The sequence below is a fragment of the Limanda limanda genome, chromosome 10, assembly GCF_963576545.1.
Source record: "Limanda limanda chromosome 10, fLimLim1.1, whole genome shotgun sequence".
Lineage (NCBI taxonomy): Eukaryota > Metazoa > Chordata > Actinopteri > Pleuronectiformes > Pleuronectidae > Limanda > Limanda limanda.
This window is the reverse complement of record NC_083645.1, coordinates 20,009,045-20,034,380: the sequence shown is the minus strand read 5'-3', so window position 1 is coordinate 20,034,380 and position 25,336 is coordinate 20,009,045. Positions and strand designations below refer to the sequence as shown.

General features: G+C 42.2%; 1 protein-coding gene across 3 annotated transcripts in view; it reads left to right on the top strand.

The window, feature by feature from the left end:
• The window catches only part of diaph2 (diaphanous-related formin 2), a 344,506-nt gene that overhangs the window by 244,508 nt on the left and 74,662 nt on the right, over positions 1 to 25,336 (top strand). For all 3 annotated transcript variants that reach the window (XM_061079060.1, XM_061079061.1, XM_061079059.1), the window contains one exon: positions 854 to 978. In XM_061079060.1, the coding sequence (XP_060935043.1) occupies positions 854 to 978 (125 nt within the window). The remainder of the gene's footprint in view (positions 1 to 853; positions 979 to 25,336) is intronic.

Below are 25,336 nucleotides of genomic sequence, written 5' to 3'. Positions count from 1 at the left end.
AGAATATCGGCTTGAACATAATGGGGGTTACAAAAGGTGTTTATTCAGCCCTGGCAGCAGTCTGCCCTCAGTTGAACAATTTGTGTTCATCCTGTAGTTATCTTTTATTTTAATTTTTTTAGTTTTGGGCCTCGAAGGCCAAGGGCTTTAGTTGGAAAATCATATTAAAAAGCAATTAAAACTGAAAATAAATTGTATATTGAAGTAAAAGCAGACACCCTTCCAGTCAATTGCTTGTCAATATTGCAGAGAACCGTCAAAGCCTTTGAAACTAAATACACTTTGTGACTTCAATTCAAATACTCATAATATGAAGGCTCTTCTCGATCAAGGCATGTGGTTTAATGACTGCACATGACTTTAATTCAATTTCCTCTTTACTTATCTATTCACTCCACTCTGATGTTTGTACTCTGTTAGTGTGTTTGGGTTGGTGTCAATACGACTTAAGTCTTAACATCAACCTAAACATGGAACTGGATCTCTGCTCCTGTCCAAGCTGATCCCTTAAGATGCTGCTCGCTGTTTGAAGTCGCCACTTGAAAGAGCTAATCTGAATACTGTGGATTCCACAGCAACTCTGCATACAGTGATTACAGACTGATTAATGAGCCACCGCAGACACACACTGCACACACGCACATTCCACATGCTCTGGCTTTCTAGGCCACACACAGATGGATAATGCAGGAGTCAGTGTGTCACTACATGCGTGGTCGAAATCACTCACATGGATTTTTCTTTGAACTGTAACAAAGTTCTCAGGGAACACTTTTATAAACCCAGCATGAAATTGATTATTGTCAATAATCGATTCATTGTGTTTCTTCTTCATTGCTTTTTTTTTCTACAGTGTCTGCTGAGATCCTGAAAAGCAGCTTGACGACCATGGAACGTCACATTCAGCGACTGGAGAACGACATCGAGAACTTCCCCAAAAAAGATGACCAGGAAGATAAGTTTGTGGAAAAACTATCGATATCCTTTTTGATGTTGTTATTGTCATACATCACACAGGTTTGTACAGCTTATAAAAACACGCTGAATGTATCCTCACATATCAGGACATTGTGTGTACCGATTGTCCACCAGCTGTAGCAAAGGTGCATCCTGTTTGTTTTCTCCCTGGCGGTGGGCAAGCAGTTTAAGTCACTTGGTGTGATAGGTGGCACCCAGGGGAACTTGGGAAATGCATCTGGCTGCTTCTCTGTGAGATGTTGATCAGATGTCCCTCTTCACTCCTCCCTGCGTCCCAAGAGTGAAATCATGCCTGTGGCTATTTTTGCTGCACTCTGCCACCGCTGCCTGTCCCCTGGGGGGCTCTAATAGGGGCTCTAGCCCCTCAAACCAACTTATCGCCTATCCCTGATTTCATCTGCTGACTGGCCACGAGCCTCTCCACACAACCGTACGTGCACTATCTTCTCTCGTGGCACATCTACTGTTTGGATAACAGAGTGTTTCACTTAAACCCAAGCATATCTGCTCCCAAATTGAATTAGCCATGTCTCTGCACTTTCTTCAATGCCCTTTCTGAGAGGAAAGGTCTTCATGGTGTGGGTTTGACCAATGGTGGAAATCAAGTCTTGTCAATACCCCAAGGCTACGGTGCCTTATACGAGTAGAAAACAGTAAAGAAATCGACTCTATCTTTGTTTCGAGCATTATTAAGAAACAAAGTACTTAACAAGTGAGTAGGAGTTTCCATATGCCCATATGCAAGACAGCATTTAACCTGATTTCTTCTTCCTTTTGTCTCATATCTTTCGAGGTTGACTCTGCATGTTGGGTTGTGTAAGCACTGTAGCCGCCTAACACGTTTACAATCTGCTCCACGTCGAAGAAGAGCTCTTGAATTTGTGTAATTAAAAAAACGGAGGCAGGGACCTCCCTGGTGGCAGCTGGAAGGCAGAGCAGGCCGACTAGAATACTGCTCCATCCAATGTCAGTATTGATTCTCAAGGTCCTTTGAGAACTCGAGTGAGAGGAAATGGAGAAGTGTAGATATACTGCAACATGGCTCTTCCTCACTGTCTGGAGCTCCCCCCCAGAGAGTGGAGGAAAGAAGTTGGCTGACCATGACCCGAAACATCCCACTTCCTCCAATCTCCCTTCGTCCCATCTCAACTGATTACGTCCTGGTGTCTGGAACATTGTTTAGTGGGATTTAATACAATCTATTTTTGCCTTTGCTTTATTTAAAGCAGGAACCAGCAGGAAAGCACTGCCACCACATATATTTCCTTCTCCACCTGTGTTGTGTTTCCTCTTGGAGTGTTTGTTAATGGATACTTTCGCAGTTCTCCTTCCTCTTATTTTTTTTTTGCAAATCACAGAATTACCATAGTTATACAGAAAGTATTATTTTAACTATAATTTTCCCTCCTTTATTATTTGGGGTGGAGACACGGAAAGGAGTCAAGTTATGAAGAGTGCACGGCCGTTAGTTCCCTCAGTTAGCTCCCTGGAGTGTTGGAACTGCTTTTCATCTCCTGTGTATAATAAAGTAGCATAATTAATTATAAAGCAATCACAATAACAGGTTGACAGGAAAGCTTTATTTCTACAAGTAGAGGAGACATTTGGTGCAGATATTTTTGTATTGGATCTCTAAGCTCCAAGTTATCTAGGACACAGGTGTTTTGTGTCAATCCTCCTGCTACAGTACATATTAATAGGACACTAGTGGTATGGAGTCACATGTTGCCTTGAGTGTACCTGTCGGCCTGTTACTGTAGGACCTCTGTGTGCATACATGCATTTTTCAATGGAACCCACTTCTCTGGTGTCTGTCACAGCGATTTTATCCCACCACTCTAAACGTCCCGAGACATCGAGGCTGTTTTTTTGTGAAAGCGTGCACGGTGATTGGAATCAAACCTCGTACAAACAGAGAGATAAAGAGATAAGAAGAGCGGAGGCTGTGCTTGATTTGCCGAGGTTCTTAGGAGCAGTGTTTGCAATAAGCTTAGGTGGCGCCGCAATCTGTGTCGCCTCGGCTAAGTGTTGGAACAGGAACAGTGTGAAATACAGTGCTGCGTATTCCGGGTTGACATTTCCTCTGGTACACATAAGAGAGCAGAGTCAAGGCAAACATACCTTCTTAAACTTTTTCCTGGGATTAGAAAAAGGATGTCGGTTCCTTGAAGCATGACAGATGGAAGAACAACAACAGCTAAAACTCCTGCATTTGATGCTTGAGCAACCCTGAAACCCTAAGTGAAGCTCTGTTGTCTTGGCTGTTGAGCAGGGTGATAAATGAGTTAGTCTGTGTGTGTGTGTGTGTGTGTGTGTGTGTGTGTGTGTGTGTGTGTGTGTGTGTGTGTGTGTGTGTGTGTGTGTCAGCTACAGGGAGAGGGGGTGTGGGTGGGAGTAATTTACAGTGCAATGTGTGTACCTGTGCCTCTGTTTCCCCGTGACTGTTGTCAGCCTTTTTTCTTACGATTAATTTCAGAAGGCCATGGTCACTGCAAGGTATTTTCAATGTAATATGTGCCCCAAAGCAGCACAGTTTTAATTAAAACTTCAACAATAAATTATGTTTTGTTGTTTTTCACCATGCATGATTAGTGTTCCTAATCTGCTCGGGCTTCAGACATTTCACCGTTTTTTTTTTTACCAATTCAAAGGACACGTTTTTTACAGCAAATAGTTTTTTAATAACCTGTCATCTTTAGTGGTCATCTGATGTGCGTAGCCTTTTCGGAGGGAATCAGTCCAATATGATAAATATAGCACGAGGAGAACTTCACCACATAGCAGTTAGGAAATACTGAAAGAAATGGGCAGCGAGGAAAAGAGAAGAAATATGGAATGAAGGAAGCGCGGAGTAGAAAAAAAAAGACGGAAGGAAGCATTCAAGAAAGAGAGAAAGAGGAGCGGAGCTTAGTGGAAACACTTTATTTGGTTTTATTGATACATTTTTCTCCTTCCATTACTGTAATGTATGCAAATGACTGAATGGGGTGTTTGTTCAGCAGTTTAGTGATCTCTATCTGTCAGAAGTAATGGGAGCCCACAAAGGCTGTAGAGTTGAGGCACAAGCCCCCAGAGAGCCCTATTTCACTAGAGAGGCTGTAGCTATCACACTCGCACACATACACACAGACACACACACTTCCTGTTGCTGCTGGATATGATAGAGTAGAGCTGCGGGCTCTGAGCGGGACTCTGCATACTGGAATATTAATGATAGTGAGGTGGCTCCATCGTCATGGTGATAGGCTGGACTGAGCCTTGATGGATGCCTGGACATGTCCAATACATCTCCCCCCCCACCCCGCCCCCTGCTGTACTCAGCGCCTTATCCCAACCCAGTGATATTTAGCTTAATCTTTTATTTCCCAGAAGGCCGGAGTCAGAGTGCATCACTCTTAATCTTTCCTAATTTTGCCTCTGGGAGCAGCGTAATGCGAGGAAGAAGGTTTTGCAAAAATATAAACCTGACTAATTTCAAGCTTAAAATAATAGTCACCCTGTACGATCAAGCAAAAGCCCGAGGAAAGAGTACTGTTTCCGTGGTAACAATCAGTGGTACTGACTGGAATTTTGTGCGGCTACAATGGCTGTCACTCTCCATGCTACATGTAGGTGTTCACATTCATTTATCACATTGTGTCCTTACATCTTGCCACTGGTGTAATACCAAAAATCCCTCAACAGTGGATATGTGTCTTTAGGATGCTGACGCAAGCAGACTTTTTTTTTTTTTCTGTAAAAACTTTTATTCCTTGAGTTTTCACATTCACGGTTTCGCTGACATTTCCCTGTCAACATAAAACAACAGGTCTTCAAGGAGTAATACATCCTAATCAAGGCAGAAATATTGTCATTCAGTATGAAATGAACAAACATGGACTGGGCAGTGGGGGGGTTGGGTGTGTTCTGGCATTAATCCAGCAGTGGAGGTAGTCACAAAGCATGATAATGGATTTTCCTACTAATACTATAGCTGTTTAAAGGGGGCTATTGATACATGATGGAGAAGAGGAAGCCTCTAGCCCTGGACTCACACACAGCGCACACATCTAACAGTGTCCTCCCACTCAAGGTCAACCCAGACACACTTTTTCTCTGCCCCAGGTTTGCAGTGCATTACCACCTCTGTGACTTCAAAATCGACAGATACATTTATACAGGCAGCACATTCTGCTGTTCTCAGAGATTACCGCCTGATTTAGTTCTCACTTTGAAGGTAGAGCTTTACTACAATTTGCTTATGGATGGTCCCTGTCAGGCAGCAAGACCCCGTCGTCTACAGGCAAGCTTTGTGTAAAGGTGTACTCCACTTATATATCTCCACTTATATCGGCACTTAAGGTCAAATAAATGGTTGTTAGTGGAACATTGTTCTGTTTAGCAGGCTGCCGGGTTAAACTGCATAAACATCCCCCATTGAACTGGTGTTTTGTCTGGAAGTGTTATTCCACTTGAGTTGTTCCACTTAAGTACACCTGCATATGCCTGAATGGAAAAGAAACTCAAATTATTTCCTGAATCGTGTTTACTTTGGTGTATTTGTATATTGCAATTGGGTTAAAACATGCTGGTGGCACTTTGCTAGCTCCTTTTAATTTGTAAAGCGAAAACGCACAAACACTCACCCCCTTTGCCACACACACACAAAAACGCCTTTCTTCCACTAATGAAATTCACTGTAAACTGTGAGGCCAATTAACTGAAGCACAGATAAACCAAGGAGCTTTTTTAATTATTCAAAAATTCAGTGGAAATTGGCGTAAATAAGTACAGGACATGTTTAAACAAGACACTGCCTGTGCTCTTCATTTGTATCTTTGACCTCATTGTGAAGGTCTATGTTGGATAAGGCAGCAGTAAAATTCAATCACAACAACCAATACTAATTTACCATGGTATATATCAGAGGAGATAGAGGATTTAATTCATATTTAGATATTTATGTGAATAAACATTTACCAGAAATGTATCCTGCTGCTCTAATAATAAGTAAATTAAAGAAAAGAAAAATGTATATTAAAAAAAGCAGCAACACTTGGCACTGTTGCAGAGTGAGTGAACAAATGTTGACTTTTAAACCTTATGACTAATATCAACAGTAAACGGTAAACTTTGTTTAATTAGTTTTCTGCGTTGGCCCAAAAGTCTTGTTTATTGTATCAAATGTAATTGAAGTAAACTCAAGCAAATCTTTTCTTTTAAGATGGTAAATAGTTGTTTGTCCTTTTCTTTACTAAATTACCTTAATGGTCTGTTTTAAAATAGCACTCTTCTAGTCTTGAGGACCAAAGTGCTTCACAGTAAAGTTTTTCCATTCACACATTCATACACACATTCACACAGTGCATCTATGTGTAGCACTTTCTCTTCCACACATATAATTCAGACGGGGATCGAACCGTCAAACTTACGGATATAGGACAGCAGCCTGACATGCATCACAATTATCAGGTGATTATTAAATTAGTGGCAGATTGATTCATTCATTAATCATTTTACCTCTTTAATTAATTTTGTGAAACAGTCATCGGCATATAAGTTTGAGTGAGAAAAATGTTGCAGCTCAGAATCCCACTACTTTTGAAATATTCAAACTGGAAATTGCCTGAGCAGATCTTTGACTCTGGCCCTGACAGCTCCGGCTTTCAGAACAAACTTTGAACCAAATTAGACACACATCAGCCATATATTAAAATCTGATGAAGCCCCCCCCCCAAAAAAAAAAAGAAGTGACAGATTTCAAAGAATAAACATGTACTTCTTTGTATCTGCAGAAAATATCATGTAGCCACCGTCTGTGTTCACTGCCAGGCGGGAGACAATCTCCGTGCTCTGGTAGTATGAGTGAATTCCCTAGAAGTTTGCCAATCAGGATCTTGTTAGGCTGTGACACTTGGCCTGACGCGGCGGCTCCATTAACCATCAGAGCGAGCTTGCTGACAAGTCGCCGGATTGTCGCTCCCAGGAGCAGGAGGAGAAGTGATGCTGGAGAACGGGAGGAACACCCATGAATTACCCTGGATCTGCCTCTTTGCTCCTGAGTGAACAACTGTCATATTCCACTGATAAAGCCTCCATGCCCTGCCAGTCCTGGGAGCGAATCCTTGGCAGTATACGACAAACATCCTTCGGGATCTGCAATGTTCCTATTGGGATTCAAGCCTGCTGCCTTGCAATTTAACTGCTCCCTTACACACACCGATCATATACATCCCCAGGCTTCTGTGTATGTTTAAAATACATTATACAAGGTTAAGTACACACACGTATAGAGTCAATGTATTTAGCAATCTGCAGTGTCCTGAAAAGAAAATAATAGTTAATCTGTTTTATCGCCATGTTTCCTGGTGTCGCTCAGCCGCTGTATTGCTTTGCCCCCATTGGCCCGGGTCTCTGCTGATTCGTTCTGCTCTACAGAAAGTCAGGCTAAGGACCCAGTGGCAGCGGCACCACCAATCTGCACCTCATTACGTCCCCAAAAGGCTTGGGCTTAGTGCAGGGTAATAGACAGAGGCCCAGCCGCCCTCATTTGTCATGGGCTCCTGGGTTTGATGCAAAGCCCCCCTTGAGCACTTGTTGCTGAGCTCTAATCCTGCAGTAGACACCAGCCACGCTCCTCTGCTTAGCCATCCCCACTCTCCACCGTCATGGCTCATGATTTCACTTTCATTTGATGTTTTAATGAAATCCCTGAGACTCAGTTGAATGGCAGGCCCATTGTTGGCAAATTATTCTATCAAATGCAAGTGGAAGGCAAACGTGACTGGAGTTATTTGTCTGGTAAATATGAGGCACCGAAGGGTTTACTGTGTTTTTACTCGGTGTGTGAATCCAAGGGAGATGTCTGCGTTAACACGTGGACTTCATGTGAACTAAATGTATCTATGATGCTACACATGATGCTTTTTTAATGTCCTTGAAGCCAACTGCATTATCCCTTTAAGTAAGTTTTGTAATAACTACTAACAATATTACAGCTTCTATTGTAGTAGTTAATTGTAATATGAGTTGGGCGAAATGTATTTAATGCTGGTAGATGGTGTGCAGGCCTGACATTTATACAATGGCTGACATTTATTCCTGAGCAGCCCAGTGTAGCAGCACCATTTGTTGTGCCTTATTGCAAATAAGTGCTATGGGGCAGAGCCCAAGAGGCTGGGGAGAGCTCCTTGATGAAAAGGCCTCGGTATCATTAGCTGAAGTTGCTGTGTAGGCCAGTTGAAAGCCTTTCTAAAATGTAAATCAAACTAATGCCCAAACACTTTCTCTCCTTTTTCCTCGTGGTAATGTTATCCCTCGCTTGCTAATGCCGTCGTGGGAGCAGGATGTTGTTCTGCTGTTTGTTACTTGGCTCTCTGTTGATTTCTTACTTCGCTCCACGGTGGCTACCCTTACCCCCCCCCCTGACAGGAGCCAGGGATCTAGCGTCTGTATGACGGAACTCCTCCTCCGCAGCTTAATTTTCATAGTCCTACAAAAAACCATTATCCAAACCTATCGACTGTATTTGCTCGCTTTGGAGCAATTAGCCGCTTCATTATGCAAATAAAGAGCACTAATTGCCTCACGTTTGCTAATTGATTATAAGATACGGTATATGGTCGACGCAGAGGTCGACTCCTTCAGGAAGGATGTGGCCTTCAGCAGCTTCAGCCGTGCACTTTGCGAACAAATGAAAGAAGTAAATAACACAGCGGGTCATTTCCCCAGCATGTCACTGTGCACTCGCCTCTGCACAATGGAGAAGTCGGAGGAGGAGAAAGAGATCTCTAATTAAAATGAATTTGTGACAGTCAGAAACACTAACAGTTACAAACGGCAATCTGATGGTAGTCAACAGGGGATTCTCCATTAATTGGCAAAATGAGGCTCATCAATCACACAGAGGGGGGGGGGGGGAGCGCGGCGCAGATCCTGTCAGAGTCACCCACTGTGGGGGGAGCAGCGTGACGTGTGTCTTAGGGACAGAGTCATGTCGAGCAGGAACAGTTTCTCTGTCTCTCTCTCTCTCTCTCTCTCTCTCTCTCTCTCTCTATCTCTCTCTCTCTCTCTCCCCCACACCCACCCTTCCATCTCTCCCCCTCGACTCTGTGTCTCTCCACATGTGGCTCTCAGTCGACGTCTCTCCAACTCATTCTGACAGGCTTTGTTTTTCCTTGTCGCATTTCAAATTGGCATTGGCTGGCATTCTCTGCCAGTCGAGGCCGAGACAGAATTGTCAAAACACTGTGGAATTTTTAGCTTTCAGAGGATCTTCTCTGCTGATGACATGTGCTGAGAGGCTTGTAACTCCCGTCCCTCCATTCAAGCATTTGCGGAAAAAACTGCTAATTTTATATTCAGGAGACATTGATCATTTTATTGGATTAAAAATTATTCAGAACTATCTCAAAAGTCTTAATTGGAAGGAACTATTGACTCTTTCTCCACTTCCCGAAACTGGCATAAAGGAGCAATGTATGAACTTTGCATGAACCTAACTGGTAATATCCTTGTTTTACATCGGGAGCCATAACTCTCCGTCTCTTACTGGGTCAATAAATATACCTGGGCGATAAGTGAATGGTACACCGATTGAACCAATCAATGGTCTGCTCCTATGTCACTCGCTGGGTTGAAGGCAATCACGGGCAAAGCACGACCTGACATATGGCTTCACTGCTTCATCTCTGCATCTAATCTGGTTGTTCCATGTATCTCTACGGCACAAAGCAACACAACTGACTCGGAACACGGGCTTTAGTGTTATCGGATGTGAACACACTCGCACATTACCACGTGTTTTATGTTGATATCCTCATTACCTCTTTCCAGTGCATCAAACCACTAATATGTCAGGCGTGTCACGGCAAATGGAGTATACACAAATGCCTTTATAGCTTTCACCTATAGGGCTAATATACTGTGTGTGAAAACAACAGTGTTGCCTGTGTGGGTTTTTATTGACAATTAACCCACAATTAGCAGCATGGATGGATGGTGTGACCTCCTGTAGTGCTGGTGGTAGTGTTGATGAATTCTCCTCCATGAACACGGTCACATGAGAGGAGCCAGTGGGCTGTGACCTCATGCTCTATCGCTGACAGTCTGACTCAAAGACAAAGAGGCATTTAACACTTACTGCTGTTAGCTGCATTAACGGGAAAATGAAAATATAAAAAAATATACATATATTTGTGATATGAATGTTCTAACTTGTTCTGCGCATTTTCTATTTTTTCTCTCTGTCACACACATACAAGCCCCCACACACACACAGAGTGTGTATACTGTTGGTGGGTCTGAGCCCTTTCGTTTAACAGCAACAGGGATGTGTGAAACACATCTTCTACCTGAACCAGCAGCTGACCTTGAATTGACTTTCTGTGATGAAGACTTATGGCTGATCCCTGGGCTTTCTGCTTTGATGCCTTACAGCTTTCTGTCCTGACTTGGGAACATGGGGACGATCTGGATAGACCATATGTCTCTTTCTCAGTAACTCTCCTTTTTTTTTTTTCATTCTTCCGTGTAACAACTTTCATGGGTCCTTCAGGAGGCAGCAAGAACATACGGCTGTTGCAAATATGAATGAATTTCCCTTGTCAACAGTCATACAGTTTGGACCAAAAGTCTGAGATCATTTCCCCTTCCATTTTAATGATAAAGTAGTCTCAGGCATTTGGACCCCACTGTTAGTGGAATTTATTCCTTTATCCAAACTCCTTGTTGACTGATGTGCTCTAAAATATCAGAGTAAATGTGGTGCTTTCATTCAGACTGACAGTATGAAAGCATGAATTTTAAAAAACAGAAATTAATTTTGCAAACATATTCACTCTACTGACTTGGGCTGTCTTGTCAATGGTTTGAGATTCCAGCTTGCGCTACTTATGAATAAAAGTGTAACTTTGAAGGACTTATTATTCTCTTATCCTAAAGTGAAATTAGAAGTGTTTATGCACTGAGAAGCTAAACTGAGATTCTTAAAGAACGATGAGCAGGTTCTTGAAATCAACCTAAAAACTGAGCTCCCACCAACCTACAGGAAATTAAACTCACAAATTATAGCATTTCCCCAATGGAGGATAACATTACATGAACATAGCACATGGTAATCCTGTATGTACTAATGTTAATAATCTTTTTTTTATTTTAGATTAAAGTTTCTTCACACGGCAACAATTAACACAAACAAATCATAAAATCACCAGATTTATAGGGAATATAATATAAAAGTTAATAGGTAGTTATTGTTCTGAAAGTACATAACGGAATAACCAACAGTGGATGAACATGGTCACTGCGAATAACAACTGCTAAGAAAGCTCTCCATACACTTTCTAGAGAAAACTTTAAATGCAATGTAGCACAATAGAGAATAACCAGCAGTTAGAATGACTGACTGGCGCTGCCCTCTTATTGAGCCCTGTTTGTGATGGATAGTTCAGCAGGGTTACGATGCCTCAGGCTTTTTTTGAACCGGTGGTCATGATCTTAAACCTCTGTGAGAAAAGTCACGACGCTCTATCTGAGATACAAACCCATTTGCATAGACTCCTTAGGCCGACTCCTACAGTTTCCATGTAGAAATCAGACTTTTAACGCAGATATAAAAGAAAGAATCAATATGATGTGACTGTTCATTGTCATGCTGCTTTTCCCTGTCCATCACTTTAATATTTATAGTGACTGTTGTTAACCAGTGTGAGAACTGCTGTTGACTCAGACTCATAACTGAATATATGAAGTTGTCCAAAATTCTGTGGTGTTAATTTTTTAAAGATTGTTCATGAATGCATTAGGAAGTCTGCCTACTTCAGTAAGAGATATCGTTTTTTATTGCTTTCAAAGAAGAGAAGCATATCGTGGTTGATTAAATCAAAATCTAACTGTCAAAGTCTTTTTGAGAAAAGCCTGTAATCACACACTTGAACATTCGAACTATAACCTTCACTCTATAGTCTCTAGCGTGATTAATCATTGGGAGCGGTTCACATAAACCTAGAGTGAGTAGAGCAGCATCAGTCTGATGCTCATGAGATAAAACCAGTCATCCCCTCATCTAAAGGTTGGTGGTTCCACTCCTGGCTCCTTCGGTTTGAATTGCTGAAGTGTTCTTGGGAAATAAAATGAACCCTCCAACTTTGGCCAGCTGGGAGTTAAACCGGCAACCTGCAGTTGGTGGAATGAATGCCCCAATGGTATGAACCCCGGTCACCCTGCTATCAGGTTGCTACATTTCTGTTTATACTTTAATCCACAATAACAAGGATGGATTAAACGTGCCTCCCCTTTTTTGTGCACGTCAATACCAGAAGGTTCTTTAAAAACACACAGTAATTATAATTCAGGTTTGAGCATTGCTATGATTATGGCTAATATTCCTGTGCTTTAAAACATGCAGGTCAGCCCCAGTTGAATCCATATCCCAGTATTAACATAATTGATATCAATTATTGTTCGAAATGTTGCCTTTTTTTGTACAATTATACCGAATGCTACTGGGAGTTTTAAGTACCTCCCTTTTTATGCGTATTTACTATCTATTGTGGTTTGACCTTTAATTGAATAATACAGCGATGAGGTTAACAGTCCTGTTTAAAGGTTAACAGTATTTTTTCACTAAATGGAATAATGCATGTTAAAAATTCAGATGCTAACACTTTATGAGATGTCCTCTAATCATATACTCATAAATTCATTATTTACGTTTAATGATCTCCTAAAATACTTTGTTTACTTCACTCTTTTGCAGTTTGTGAATATGTATGTAAGTTTGTATTTGCCTATTTCTTCATATGTCTATCAATGATGGTAACTGACTTTATATGTCTCGGTGTCATTGAGCGAGAGGCGCGGAGCAAAGTGGGTTACACAGTGTTCAATATCACAGGATTTTGTGCTATCAGAGAGTCGACGTGTGTGTGTGTGTGTGTGTTTGGGAGAGAGAGAGAGAAAAGGGGGGTGGGGGGGTGTTTTAGGGAGTACAGGAATGTGTATATACATGAGATAGCTGCGAGGCAGTACAGCATGATAGCCGTGAATGAGGCGTTTTCCCTTTGAAGTGATTAAAATGATTGAGGACAGTGGCGAACGCATTCATCTCTGAGCAAGGTGATGAGGGATGTTCTGTATGTGTGAGCGAAAGTGCCCCGGTGCACGTGTGTGTGTGTGTGTGTGTCACAGTCGTAGAACAAGTTGTGAAATGGGACTGGCATGGAGGCGACCACAGAGTTGTGCAGCAATGCCCACAGGAGGGCCGTGTCTTCTCTCAGTACATCTGAACAGACAGCCGGATATTTATCATCACCCCACTGCAGCCTCCGTTCCACATTTTAATTTGACCTTTATCGGAACAAAGTAAAAACAGAGCATGTTGTTTTTCATGCATTTGTATTCGTGTTCCCTTTAAATGGTAACCTAGAAAAAAGGGAATAACACGAGGCAAACGGAAGTTCGCTGAGTTCCATGGATTTGATTTAGCTGGACTTACTAATTATGTTGCCTTGGTATGTGTTCCATTGTCTTTGTATGTACTACAGCTATTTTTAATGTTAACATCATGTCGGCTGCTCTCTGACACAAAGGCTAAACAACAGCCTGTACTTTAAATGTAAGTAGTCCTAGCCCTGGTGGCCTTGTTGGCTGCACATAACCAATCTCAAGCACATTAAGTGTATTTTCTAAACCCACTTAGCATTGGCAGCCTTGTGAAAGTGTTGATTTGAGGTCCATGGGTTCACGTTTCCCTCCTCTTCCTCTCTCTCGCTCTCTCTCTCTCTTTCACTCACTCCACCTCTCACATCAGTCGCTCTAATCTCCTGAATTCCATCCTCACCCACCGTTCCTCCCCTGCCTCCAGGATTGGTTTCACACCGTGATCCCCTCACTGACCAGACAGCCGACTCAACAATTAACCTCTGAGGCTGACCCGAAATATTACAAACCCTCTCTCAGCGGCATCCTTATTGGCCTCTAATAGATTTCTAACAGGTAGAGAAAAAAAAGTGGATTGAATTCCGTCCATCCAACCCTCAGATTCTTTTCAGAAACACTTCGGTTTGTTGTTTTTTTATCTTTCCCCCCTTTCCCTCTTTCTCTTTCCCTTAAATACCACGGCTGTGACCGTGTTAGGGGATGTTGTCTGAGCTCAATGTGTAATGGCAGGGGCCAGGCCGGTGAAACATAGTGCCAATGTGTTCATAATGCCATTAGACATTGTGGCATTCTTCATTGAGTCATTCCACCGATTGCTTCTCCATTTTGGTTTCCGTGCTAATAGCCCAAAAGCACTCTGCTGGAGCCAGCTTGACTGAGAGGAGAATTCCCCTTGAATGAGATTAGTCCCCCTGTTATTTAATGTCACTTTAGCCATTATTACAGGTTTTTCAGCTGATGCAGTGTCCCTGACCGGGAGACGGATATGTCCTGCTGTGCCGCGGACACAGGTTGGCAATCAGCTGATTTCCATCCCTCTGTTCTCGACACTGAAGCCCAACAACTCTTCAAGTGGTCTTTCATCCCGGATGGTTGGGTGTCCATTGGGAAGTAGGGCCTTGAAAATGCATCATCCTGCTGTGAGACATGTGGGTTTCTATCACAGGGCCTGTTTGTGTGCGTTGCTTGTGCGTGTGCGGATGGTCATGTCGTTTGCAGTTGAGGGAGAGTGTGAGCGGATCAGATTGTAACCAGTAAGGTAATGATTCATAAGACAGCCAGTAGGACTTATCCACTAATAGATCTCCAGGGAGATAACCTAATCCCCCAACAATATCTCCTTATCATATTACAAGTGAACTATATGCAGAATGGCTTTCTCGATCCACAAATGAATACTAAGCCCTATACTTACCTTTAAGCTTATTAGATTCCGATATGAAACAGAGCAGTATCAAGTATTCTCCCCGATGCGAGGCTGATCAGATAATAATCCTTTCCAAGATTAGTTAATTTCACAGTCTACCGATTAGCATGAAACAATGTATGTTTTGGTTTTTTATCCAAAGCCGTAGTATTTAAAAACATAGGTGGAAGATAAACGCGTTGTAATTCGGTCCATGAGGGAGAAGGATTCTGTGCTGGAGACTTACTGTAGGTCAGTAAATACACCGTGTCATCAAGTCACCGGGAGCTTTTGTCGTCTGGAAAGATCACAAGAGGGAGCTTGTCAGTGGCAAATGAAAGTCAGACTTCTTTTCAAGGTGGAGATTGGAGATTAGTAGTAACGCTCATCTCTTTTCTTTCTGTCCGCTTTCACAGAGATGATACGATTTGCAAAAAGATGAGCCCCCCCTCCCCCCTTTCCCTCGTTCTCTCTCTTCCTCACCCATCTATTACTTCCTTTCCTTCACTCTCTCATGTTACCGGTTTTATTTTTTTTCCTGCTTCCTCCTTGATTTACTAAGCTTTAAAAGGGTTGCTAACTCTTCAGGATCCCAAGAGGCAGAGAATGCGTGAGCGAGTAGAGATGCTGAACGCAGCCCCAAACGGCTCCGTGTTGCCAAACAGACTTCACAGGGCACCCATCAGATTTCCAGAGCCCTTTATTTTCACTACGTTTGTGAGACAGCCTCATGTAAATTATTAGTGATTACTGAGGCTATCGGCTGTGCCACTGCTTAACAATACATTAGATGCAAATGATTTATTTAGTCATACGTTTATGCTGCTTTCTTTGTCCCATCCTATGATTGTCTTTTTAGATTTTAATGCGGTATGTCTAAATCATTCATTGCAAGTCTAAAAACAAGTAGTTGTAGAAAGGGCAAAGCTACACATTACATTTGACCAGCCTATAAAGGATAGTACACAAGACAGTGTCCCTACAGTGTATTTTACACTCTCTCATATCAATAATATTTGAGATCTCCATCCAAAGCTGTTTCCTCCTCCTGAATATATATTTGTTTATGGTTTAATTCTGTTTAGTTTCCTTAGTATCCTGCTCCCTCCTCCAAAGTCTGGTTTCTCTAATTGGCCCAGTGCAGAGGGAGGAACCTAATCCCCCACTTTGCTTTTCTGTGATATTTGAGTCTGAGTGTGTTGTTCGATGGATACACACTGTGCACAGATCACTAGCCAATAAGGGAATGGAGACGTCCCAGTCAATTAGGTGCTTAATGAAGTGGCACAGATGAATTAAGGTATTTTTCGCGAAGCTTGACTTTCTCCCTGTCCATCATAATGTATGGTACAGAAGTTTGTCAATCTGCAAACCTTTGAATGAGTTAAGATCTTGTTTGACGCTCAAAAATTATCACCTCAAGCCGTACAGTAGACATACATGTTATTGATAAGGTATCATTTATGAATTGAAATGTTCTTATTTGATGATATCGATTGGCTTATAAGATTGAACAGTATCTTAACTTTAAAAAGCATTGCAACTATTTTGTCTCAACGGTTCCTGGCCTGGGGCTAAATATATTTGCGGTAGTAAAATGTGAAATGGGACGGTGTAAAAATCCGTGGTAGTAACACACTTTCCATCCTAGACTCTAGATTAATCCGTTTCGAATTCTCAGTGGCTTTATCCTTTCAGGCCTCTAAAAATTTCCAAATGAAACATTTTAAATGCCAAACGTGAATTTGTCAGCACGAGGATCTTAATATCTTCCTTTTAGGGGTCATGAGACTAAAAAATGGCTCGGAAATACTGGGTTAAATGGGAATTAAGTCCCTATCTATAAAGGAAGTCTGGTGTTTTATTGTCTCTATACCGCTCTTAACAATAACAGCAGGAGATCCCTACATTGTGTTACCTGCTCCGTTTACCCAGCTGCATGGATTACGGTACATAAACAGGTGCTGCGCTTTTAGCCAAGTTTATTTACGGAGCACACAAGCGCTTCCTACTCGTCTCTCTTGCAGGAGTCTTTAATTTAGGGCACAGAATCCAGGTTTCCTTTGAAATGCAGCTTTGGACCTGTGCCAACATCATCTCGTGCTGCTTAATTCTCCGTTTCACGTTCTTAGATAATGACAGGATTTTGTATTGACTGTCGAAACTGCTCTTATTTCAGCTCGTGTTTCATTACATGGCGTTGGCGCGCGTTCAATAAAGCTTGCTACACAAGTTTGATTCACGATTGTTTCCCACTGCTTGTTATTAGTGCAGCATCAAAGCAAGACCTGGTAAACACATTTGCATTTTAATGACTGATATAGATTGTTCTGCTGCTCGATACCGCCATCAACCCACAACACACAACCTACCCTTGCCCATATTGATGAAAGGTGGGCTGCATCTAGTCTAGTTGAAATACCGACTAAACACACATGTTGACACACACACACACACACACACACACACACACACACACACACACACACACACACACACAGTTCCCTAAGCCACAATTAAAATGCAGATGAAGTATGCAGGATAATAGAAAAGCTGCTTTATTTTGAAGAGACAGCATATTGGCCTATCTTGTCTCCAAAGGTTTCAGGTGACATTAGGCCAAGAATAAAAAAAGGCCAGATATGGTAATTAAGAAAAAAAGCTGGGTTAATGTTTCCACATCGCCGGGAATGTGCAGTTAATGTTAATATAACACAATTGAGCAGTTGAAAATGATATCGCAGAGCACAAATGGATGCCATTAGAGCCGCAGTCAGCCAATGGCGATCGAGGAGTTCGAGGAGCCAGATCACTTTTGCGTCCCCAACTCAGGTTTTCCTTCCCCTGCCACCTGCAGAGGATGATGGTTCCCATTAAGGAGAGTTTGCCTCTGTGGCCATGTAATCGGCTGCATATTGGAGCATCGCACTGCCAAATGACTTCAGTGATGGCACCGTGGAGCACATGTAGCAGGTATTGCAGCCAGGTTATATACCTGCACTGCTGAGGGGTGTGTGTGTGTGTGTGTGTGTGTGTGTGTGTGTGTGTGTGTGTGTGTGTAGCTCAGGTGCCAGTCTTCATAGTGATTCTATGAAACTGATGAACCCCCCTCTTATTGATCTGAGAGTGTCTGTGGAGCTCCTTGCCAAGAAAAACTGTGCACCGCAGCACTGCATGTATGTTTCGTTCACAACGCAGGTTTACAGGCCTTGATGTTGAGCTTTTTTTTTTTTTTTTTTACCAGCATCACTGTCTACTGTGAGCAAGTGCCCGAAGCCAGTGCCTCTCTAAATATGTGCTTAGAGAAGTGTCTATGAAATCTCCCGCCTTGAGGTGCAAGACAAAAAAGACTTGACAATAACTCTCGCGTCTCTTTAACAACATGCTTCACATTTCTACATTGTTCTCTAACACAACTTTTTTGTTGTGGATTGTCCATATTCCCTGCAGTAGTTTCCGGGAATTTATGTATCTCAGCAGAGATAATGTGAGCCAATGTTTCCTTCAGCGAATCCCTTCTTCTGAACGTGTAGAAAAGCCTCCGATGCAATGTCACCAACGTCGACAACCAACGCAGCCGGTAACAATGGGTTCCACAGGTAGCGCCGTGTTTCTACAGTGAAAAGCAAGAATAATTGGCTGAAGAAAGTGACGTTTAAATGCAGCAGTTTGTTGTTTCAAAAAGCAGTCGTCTTTTGTTGATATCAGTGGCGGTGCTGTTGTCACTTTGTGAGAGCAGACAGGCTGGAGGATGAGAGGAGGGCAGCTGGGGAGGCTCTAATTCATCCGTTTGTCTGTGTTTTCCTCCCCACAGTAGAGGGGGAAAGAGGCTGTAACAGGGCACCGCTCCACAGGGGACAGTTGTGTTTAGTGGTAACATTGATTTCATAAAAGGTTGCACAGTGGGGTAGCTAGGTAGGCCTGTCAACCTTCGCTCTCGCCAAAGCACGTCACACCGTCAAGCTAATTGTGTCCTCTCCGTAATCCCCAAACCCTAAAAAGGACACAGTATGCAAACATATGTGTCCTCAACGTCCCTTGTAAATCCTGGACTGTTAACTGTTTCATGTGAACAAAGACTTCCTTTGAACTAGTGGTTAGTGGCCGATAAACATTAATATCCTGTCTGTGGAAGTTTGTTCTTTTTTCGTATTAAAACTGACTGTCAGACAAGGAATACATAGTTACATCCATTTTTCTTATTTCTATTTTTCTCGCTAGCCCCTTGCAACAGGTGCAATGTTTTCAATTGTGGAGGCGACAGTTAAGGAAGTGTCAAGACAATGCAGTTGACAGAGACGAAGATGGATTGGCAGATTTGCTTACTTAAGTTGACAGCTCGTTCCATGCAAATGTCGTCCAATACAATCTTCATTTGCTAAAGTCGCTCAATAGAGGGTGGGCCGAAGACGTAACGGGATCGGGGGAGCGGACAGGAAATATGAGAAGGTCGGAGAAACGAAGACGAGGAGAGGAGAGGAGAGAGTTGGTGAAGAGGGAGATGAACTGGCAATGACGGCACTTTTCTTTTTACAGGTTGGAGGACACACACATTGCCAGAGGCAGTTCATCAACTGCTTGTCAGTGCTCTCTCTCCACCCTCCTCTTCTCTCCTGAGAGGGAATCTTCTCAGGGTCAGGTGTGGAGATAACCTAACTCCGGCTCAAAACATTTACTCCCACTCCACCGCTCTCACGACCACCACCACTAAACTTTTAGTCTCACTATCGGGGAAATTCTTCGTTAGACATTTGTGAAGATTGAGGAGAAATGCTCGACGTGGTATCATTGCAGTTTATGGTGCTTTTCTCGGAGTAATGTCTCAAGGAAGTGTGTTCATCGTGGCTGTCGTGTGTGTTTGTGTGTGTGTTGGTGTGTGTGTGTGTGTTTGTGTGTGTAAAACAAACAGGAAGGCAGCTTCTGCAATATTCCACAAACAAATGGATTCTAAGTGCCAGTTTTCCATCACTCATTAGGGACTAATCATCCACAATTCCCCTTCCCTTCCAGCACGCACATCTTACTGTTTCTTCCCTGTCACTTTCTTCTTTCTTCTTTTCTTCTTTTCTCCCACCATGACACCCGGCGGTTCCTTGACTGGCGAGTCACACAAAGCTCCTCTCGCCCGCCCGCTGAGCTACTTGACAAAGAAACTCTCGGGGAGATCATCTTACTCTTGATTGCCAGATAATTATCAGTTAATTATTTAGAATCTTAAATTAATTTGCTAAAAATAGTCTCTGTGCCTCAGCGTTGCCAATGGCGATGGCTCCATTATCCCTTTCTCCCCACGCCGCGTCTCTTCTTCTCTGGCTCCTCCTCTCCGACTGCTGCTTCTGCCACTCATGTCTGACTGTAGTATAATGAAGGAGGTTGTCCTTTTGCATTTAAAGCAACTTCACTTAAGCTTCACCAAAATTCTCCTTGTTGAGGGTTTTGACTCTTTCTGCCAATCGTTGTCAGTTGGGTGTAATTTACAGTTTTTGAGGGTTAAACTCTAAAGTTTAGATTCACAAAACAAACTTTGTTTAGTTCCCACTTACTTTGCTTTTGTTTTGCGCCACCAATCACTTTACCTGTTCTTTACAACACTTTAAGTGGATGGCATTTTCTTTATAGTTCTCCCCGTTCTCTTAGGACACTTCATTAGTGCTGAGAGTATTTGAACAAAGGAATGGTCTTATAATGGGATTCATTGGCTTAAAGAATCGAAATTTACTTTCCTTTTTTCCTCTCCTTCCAGGCGCAATACACGGTCTTGTCTCCATGACTTCAAATCCTGTATTCCTTAGTGACTAATCTTGAAAATGCTTACTACTTGCATAACCCCAACCCTAACCTGAACCTAACCTTGACATGTGTTTTTGTCCCCATACGGAAGACAAGGTTCTATTATATGACTGTGTAAACAGATTTAAGTCCCCACAACATGAGTAATAGCTAGACCACACACACACACACTCTTACTCTCTCTCTCTCTCTCTCTCGCTCTCTCTCTCTGAACCAGAGGCCAAGTAGGCTGACCTGCTGAATGCGTTTGTGCTGTGGTAATGATAAGGCTATTGAATGGAGCTGTACTCTGTCACGCTTGTTGCTAGGCCAGTGGTCTTACTGAGGGAATTTGATCAATAATCTCTCTCTCTCTCTCTCTCTCTCTCTCTCTCTCTCTCTCTCTCTCTCTCTCTCTCTCTCTCTCTCTCCCCCTCTCCACATCTCATATCAGTCCTGCCATCATCGTCTCTTTAGCTACCAACAAATTAAAAACCTGACCAATCCGCTGGCTGCTTTCTGGAATGACCATTTGGCTGTCGGCTTTTCAGCAAGACAAAAATGGCTACCTCCGTCAGATGTCTCCCTTTCTCACACACAGTTGATTTGAATGTTACTGGTAGTGATAGACTGCATATCCAGCAGCTTACCCTCTATGTCAGTCCTATAGCTATCTACAGGGTATCAATGTAATTTACATACATGACATGTTCATACATGAACAAAGTCAGCTTAAGTCCATTATTTGCTCATCGTAAAGCAAAGAAGGTTGAAACAGTCCAGCATGAAGGCCGGATATTCAATTGAAAATACTGCATCTGCAAAGAGATGTACAATGAAATATTATTATAATCACTTGAAATTAAAAAAATATATATATGGCGGGCCACCACAAATATAAATCAATATATGAGAAACACAGAGAAGTGTTAACATAGCTTTGGTTCATTATGAAACCCTAGCAGCTCAGAGGAAGTCAGTTGAAGAGACGGTTCCACAGTAGAGGTCACATTAGTCCTCTCACTGCTCAGAAATGTGGCCAAACGCAAACATCATCTGTGAGTCTGGTCTGAGAGATCAGATCTTAAATGCATCCATAATGTCAGTGTGCTCACACCTGCACTTAGAGCTGTCTCCTGGTGATGGTATCACCCGAGACCGATGTTAATGTCAGGTCTGAACAGGGACTGGAAGTGGACATGGTCCAACATCATGTCAGTCTGTGAACTGCACTGCTCGGCTTGATTATTAATCTGTTCAGAAAGCACGATTTAAATTCCACTTGAAAGGTCGCATTTCCAGCTTTATTCACCGATCACACAGAGAGGATGTGATCTGGAGATACTTCTAAGCTGCTGGGAGCCACCTTTTTCACAATATTTCAAATTAAGTGTGTCAATTGTTCTATTTGCATTAATTAATTATGCATTAACACATTTGAAAGATTCCCAAGCAAAGAAATTGAATTGAATCCATTTACTTGCAACCAAATACAGTAAATATCCTCAGTTCCCACAGTTTAAATTTGTTTAATATGAATGGCAAGATACAGCAACAAATACAAATAATTATTATACACAATTATTCTAAAAGTGGAACATAAATGGTTTGTATTGCACCAATCCCAGTGATTGCTTTCAAGCAGGGTTTTACTGCAGAGTCCCAACCTTTCGTTATTTGAGTTCAGTTCAGTTCTTTGATAGCTTTTGGGTAAACATGCCATGTTTCTCCTTTAGTATATTTTAATGGCAGGTGGATGTTGGCAAGTGTAGCTGCACATTAGTGAGTGACTGGAGACACTTAAGCTCTTAAAAAGGAGCAGGAACAGGAACGGGCTGGTGCCATGTTTGGGTGTTTTATATTTTGATGGGCCTAATGCTGTGTACACGACTTGAACCCAAACCTTTGCAGTCTGATTTGATTGCTACAATAACATGTTCCCACAAAGTAGAGATGTTAAAATGCTGCTGACAAAATAAACTCATTAAAATGTTTCCTTTTATATAACACAGATCAGAGTGACAATAATACAGCAGTAGTTAATGATCTGGTGGAAACAGGCTGGCCGGTGAATGTGCACGACTGTGTGAGAGTGAGTTTTTAAAATGCTTGTTAGAGGCAGATGAAGACGGTTAAAACAAAAAGACAGAGCAAGAAACAAAAAAGTGCCGACCGGCTACTGTGATTCATCACTGTCATCATCCGCAGAGCTGCGTAGACATGGCATGGTGAAGGAAACAAGTCTATACCGCTCATCCCACACAGTCTTTGTACTCCTTCAGTAGCAAATCCAAACAAGTCTTTTTTAAATCGAACTTACTGCTATCAAACAGGAAGAGACTGGGCTCATATGGCTGGAGTCACATGTTAATATTATATCTGTGGCTGAAACAGCAGCTGTGCTTGGCTCTACTTCTAGCTAGAATATGTTATTTCACGTTCAAAAGGTGTACGGTAAATGCATCTTAACTCAATTTTATAATTAAACTGGAAGCATGTGTAGTTACCGTATGAGAGGCATTTGTTTTCCCCACCACATTCAATAAGCTCTATTTGTGCTGAGGGAGAGAGTCGGTTGCGGATGGACTCATTGAAGATTCAATCAATGAGTGTGCAGTCCTTGGGCAGCATCTCAAATATTACTCAGGTGTGTGTTTTAATAACAAATATTGAGATATGCACTTTGGCCCGACTGGGATGTCTCAGCATGTTAAGCTGTGTAGTGTTGTTTACCTGTGTCATTTAAATGACATACGTGGAGTCTGCACACGCTTGTCTCTTCAAGGGGAACCTCAGGGACCATTCAAATGTTGAGGGAGGGATTGATGTTTAGCGATTAGATCTGTTTTTGGAGGGGGGGAGCAAGAGACTTGACCTTTTACAGTATGACAGGTTTGAACATCGTGAACACAGTGGATCTGCATTGTCACGTCGCCACCACGTGAAAATTACACAGAGTCGAACGGACCCGGGGCATTGATGTGACATGAGATTACTTTGAATGAGGATGAAAAGATGACAACAACTATAAAGGTTATCAAAGATAACAGCGTGCTTGTGGGGGTGTATGAGTGTGAGTGTGTGTGTGTGTGTGTGTGTGTGTGTGTGTTTGCCTGCGTGCTTGGGTGTGATTGTGGGTAATCTTAACCGTGTTGTGTTCACATACTCACCAGCACCATTATTGTGGACACCAAATTATTTTTCTCATTTTCCCTGCACCCTACCTCCTTTCATAATAGCCTATCTATGATTCAACAGGTCATTCCCATGGACCTAATCCCCTCATATCTAATTTATATGGTCTCTCTTCCTTTATCAGACGTAGTCATTACACCCACCGGTTCCCCCCTCATTGAGTTGTTCCAACACCAGCTGGGTGCCGTAGTGGAGCTTTGAATGCTTAAGCAGAGGCAACCTTCCTCTCTACACGTATAAATATTTCAGGGACAGACGGGCTGAATAAATTGACAGTAAAATTGACATCAAATCTGGCTTTTAATTTCAAGAGAAAGAGGAGGCCGGAGCTGGAGGGGAGATGATGGAGCAGCGCACGGAGAGAGGAAAGGTCACGACCCCCGTGTCAAAGCGCTAATAAAATTCACTCAGCCTCTGATGTATGAAAAAGAAAAAAATCTCCCCATCTCTGTATGTCTCTCTTTCTATCTTATACTACATTTTCTGTTGCTGTACAGAAAGGAATAAAAATCCACATGAGAAATCTAAAAGATGTAAAGATATTACATTGACTAGAGGAAGCATTTATGGTTTGAAGGAGGCAGTAAAATGAAGGAAGGTTTAAGGGCTTTAGTGTAGCACATGGGTTAGAGCACGTGTTGCATTCAGGGCGTGTCCCAGATCACTGTTACTAGTTTGAAGTTGGAAGTTGGGTTTGTTCTACCAGGCTTCTACTTTGTCCTTCTAACTAAAGCTGGATTGCACACCAGGTAATAAGAGACAACACTTGTCTACAGAAGAAACAAATCTGTTCACACTTTTGCACAAACAGGCAGAATGTGCGGGTGTGTGCACCTGCCGATGTTGGCACTTTTTTCTAGGTGTTGCTTTAATTTTCTTACATCCAGCAATTTTTTGGGAGAGTGAAGACATTCAGTCGGTTGAATAATTAACAAGTGTCACCGTGTGAAATGAACCTGTCTCAAATCCATGTAATCTTGTGCACATCTAGTCTCGCATAGAGCCGGTCCTTCATGGCACCATGTCAGGCGGCACCCGTTGTTGTTCTGCTGTAGAAATGCTCTGGCTTTTATTTCTTTAAACCAATCACAATAATTCCGGGCAATGCTTAAACCCGCGATGCAGCAGCGGTGGCGAGACAAAAAAACTGTTGTCGGGGAACTGTGAAGATGTGGAGGAAATCGCCGTCATTAAAATTCCTGACAAAGAAAATGCCACAAAACGTTTTGAAAAGGATTTTGAAAATGGTAACTTTACGAGAAAATTGTTTCCTTTTTCTTTTCTGCATTTTCAATTTTGTTTTTGCTGCAGGTATTTAGAGTGACTGGCATCTTAATACCGTACGACAATAGATTTATTCAGGGTTGACTAAAGGACATATCTCTTTAATTTATAACACAGTATTAGTATATACACAGACTACATTTCAAAAAGAGAAAATGGAATAAAGGCCGCTCTCAATCATATTTAGTTGCAGAGTTTGTAAAAAGGCTTCTTATAAATCATAAACTCACAGACCTCAACTGTATATATCAAATTTACTCACAACAAAACTGCATTTTATGCCAT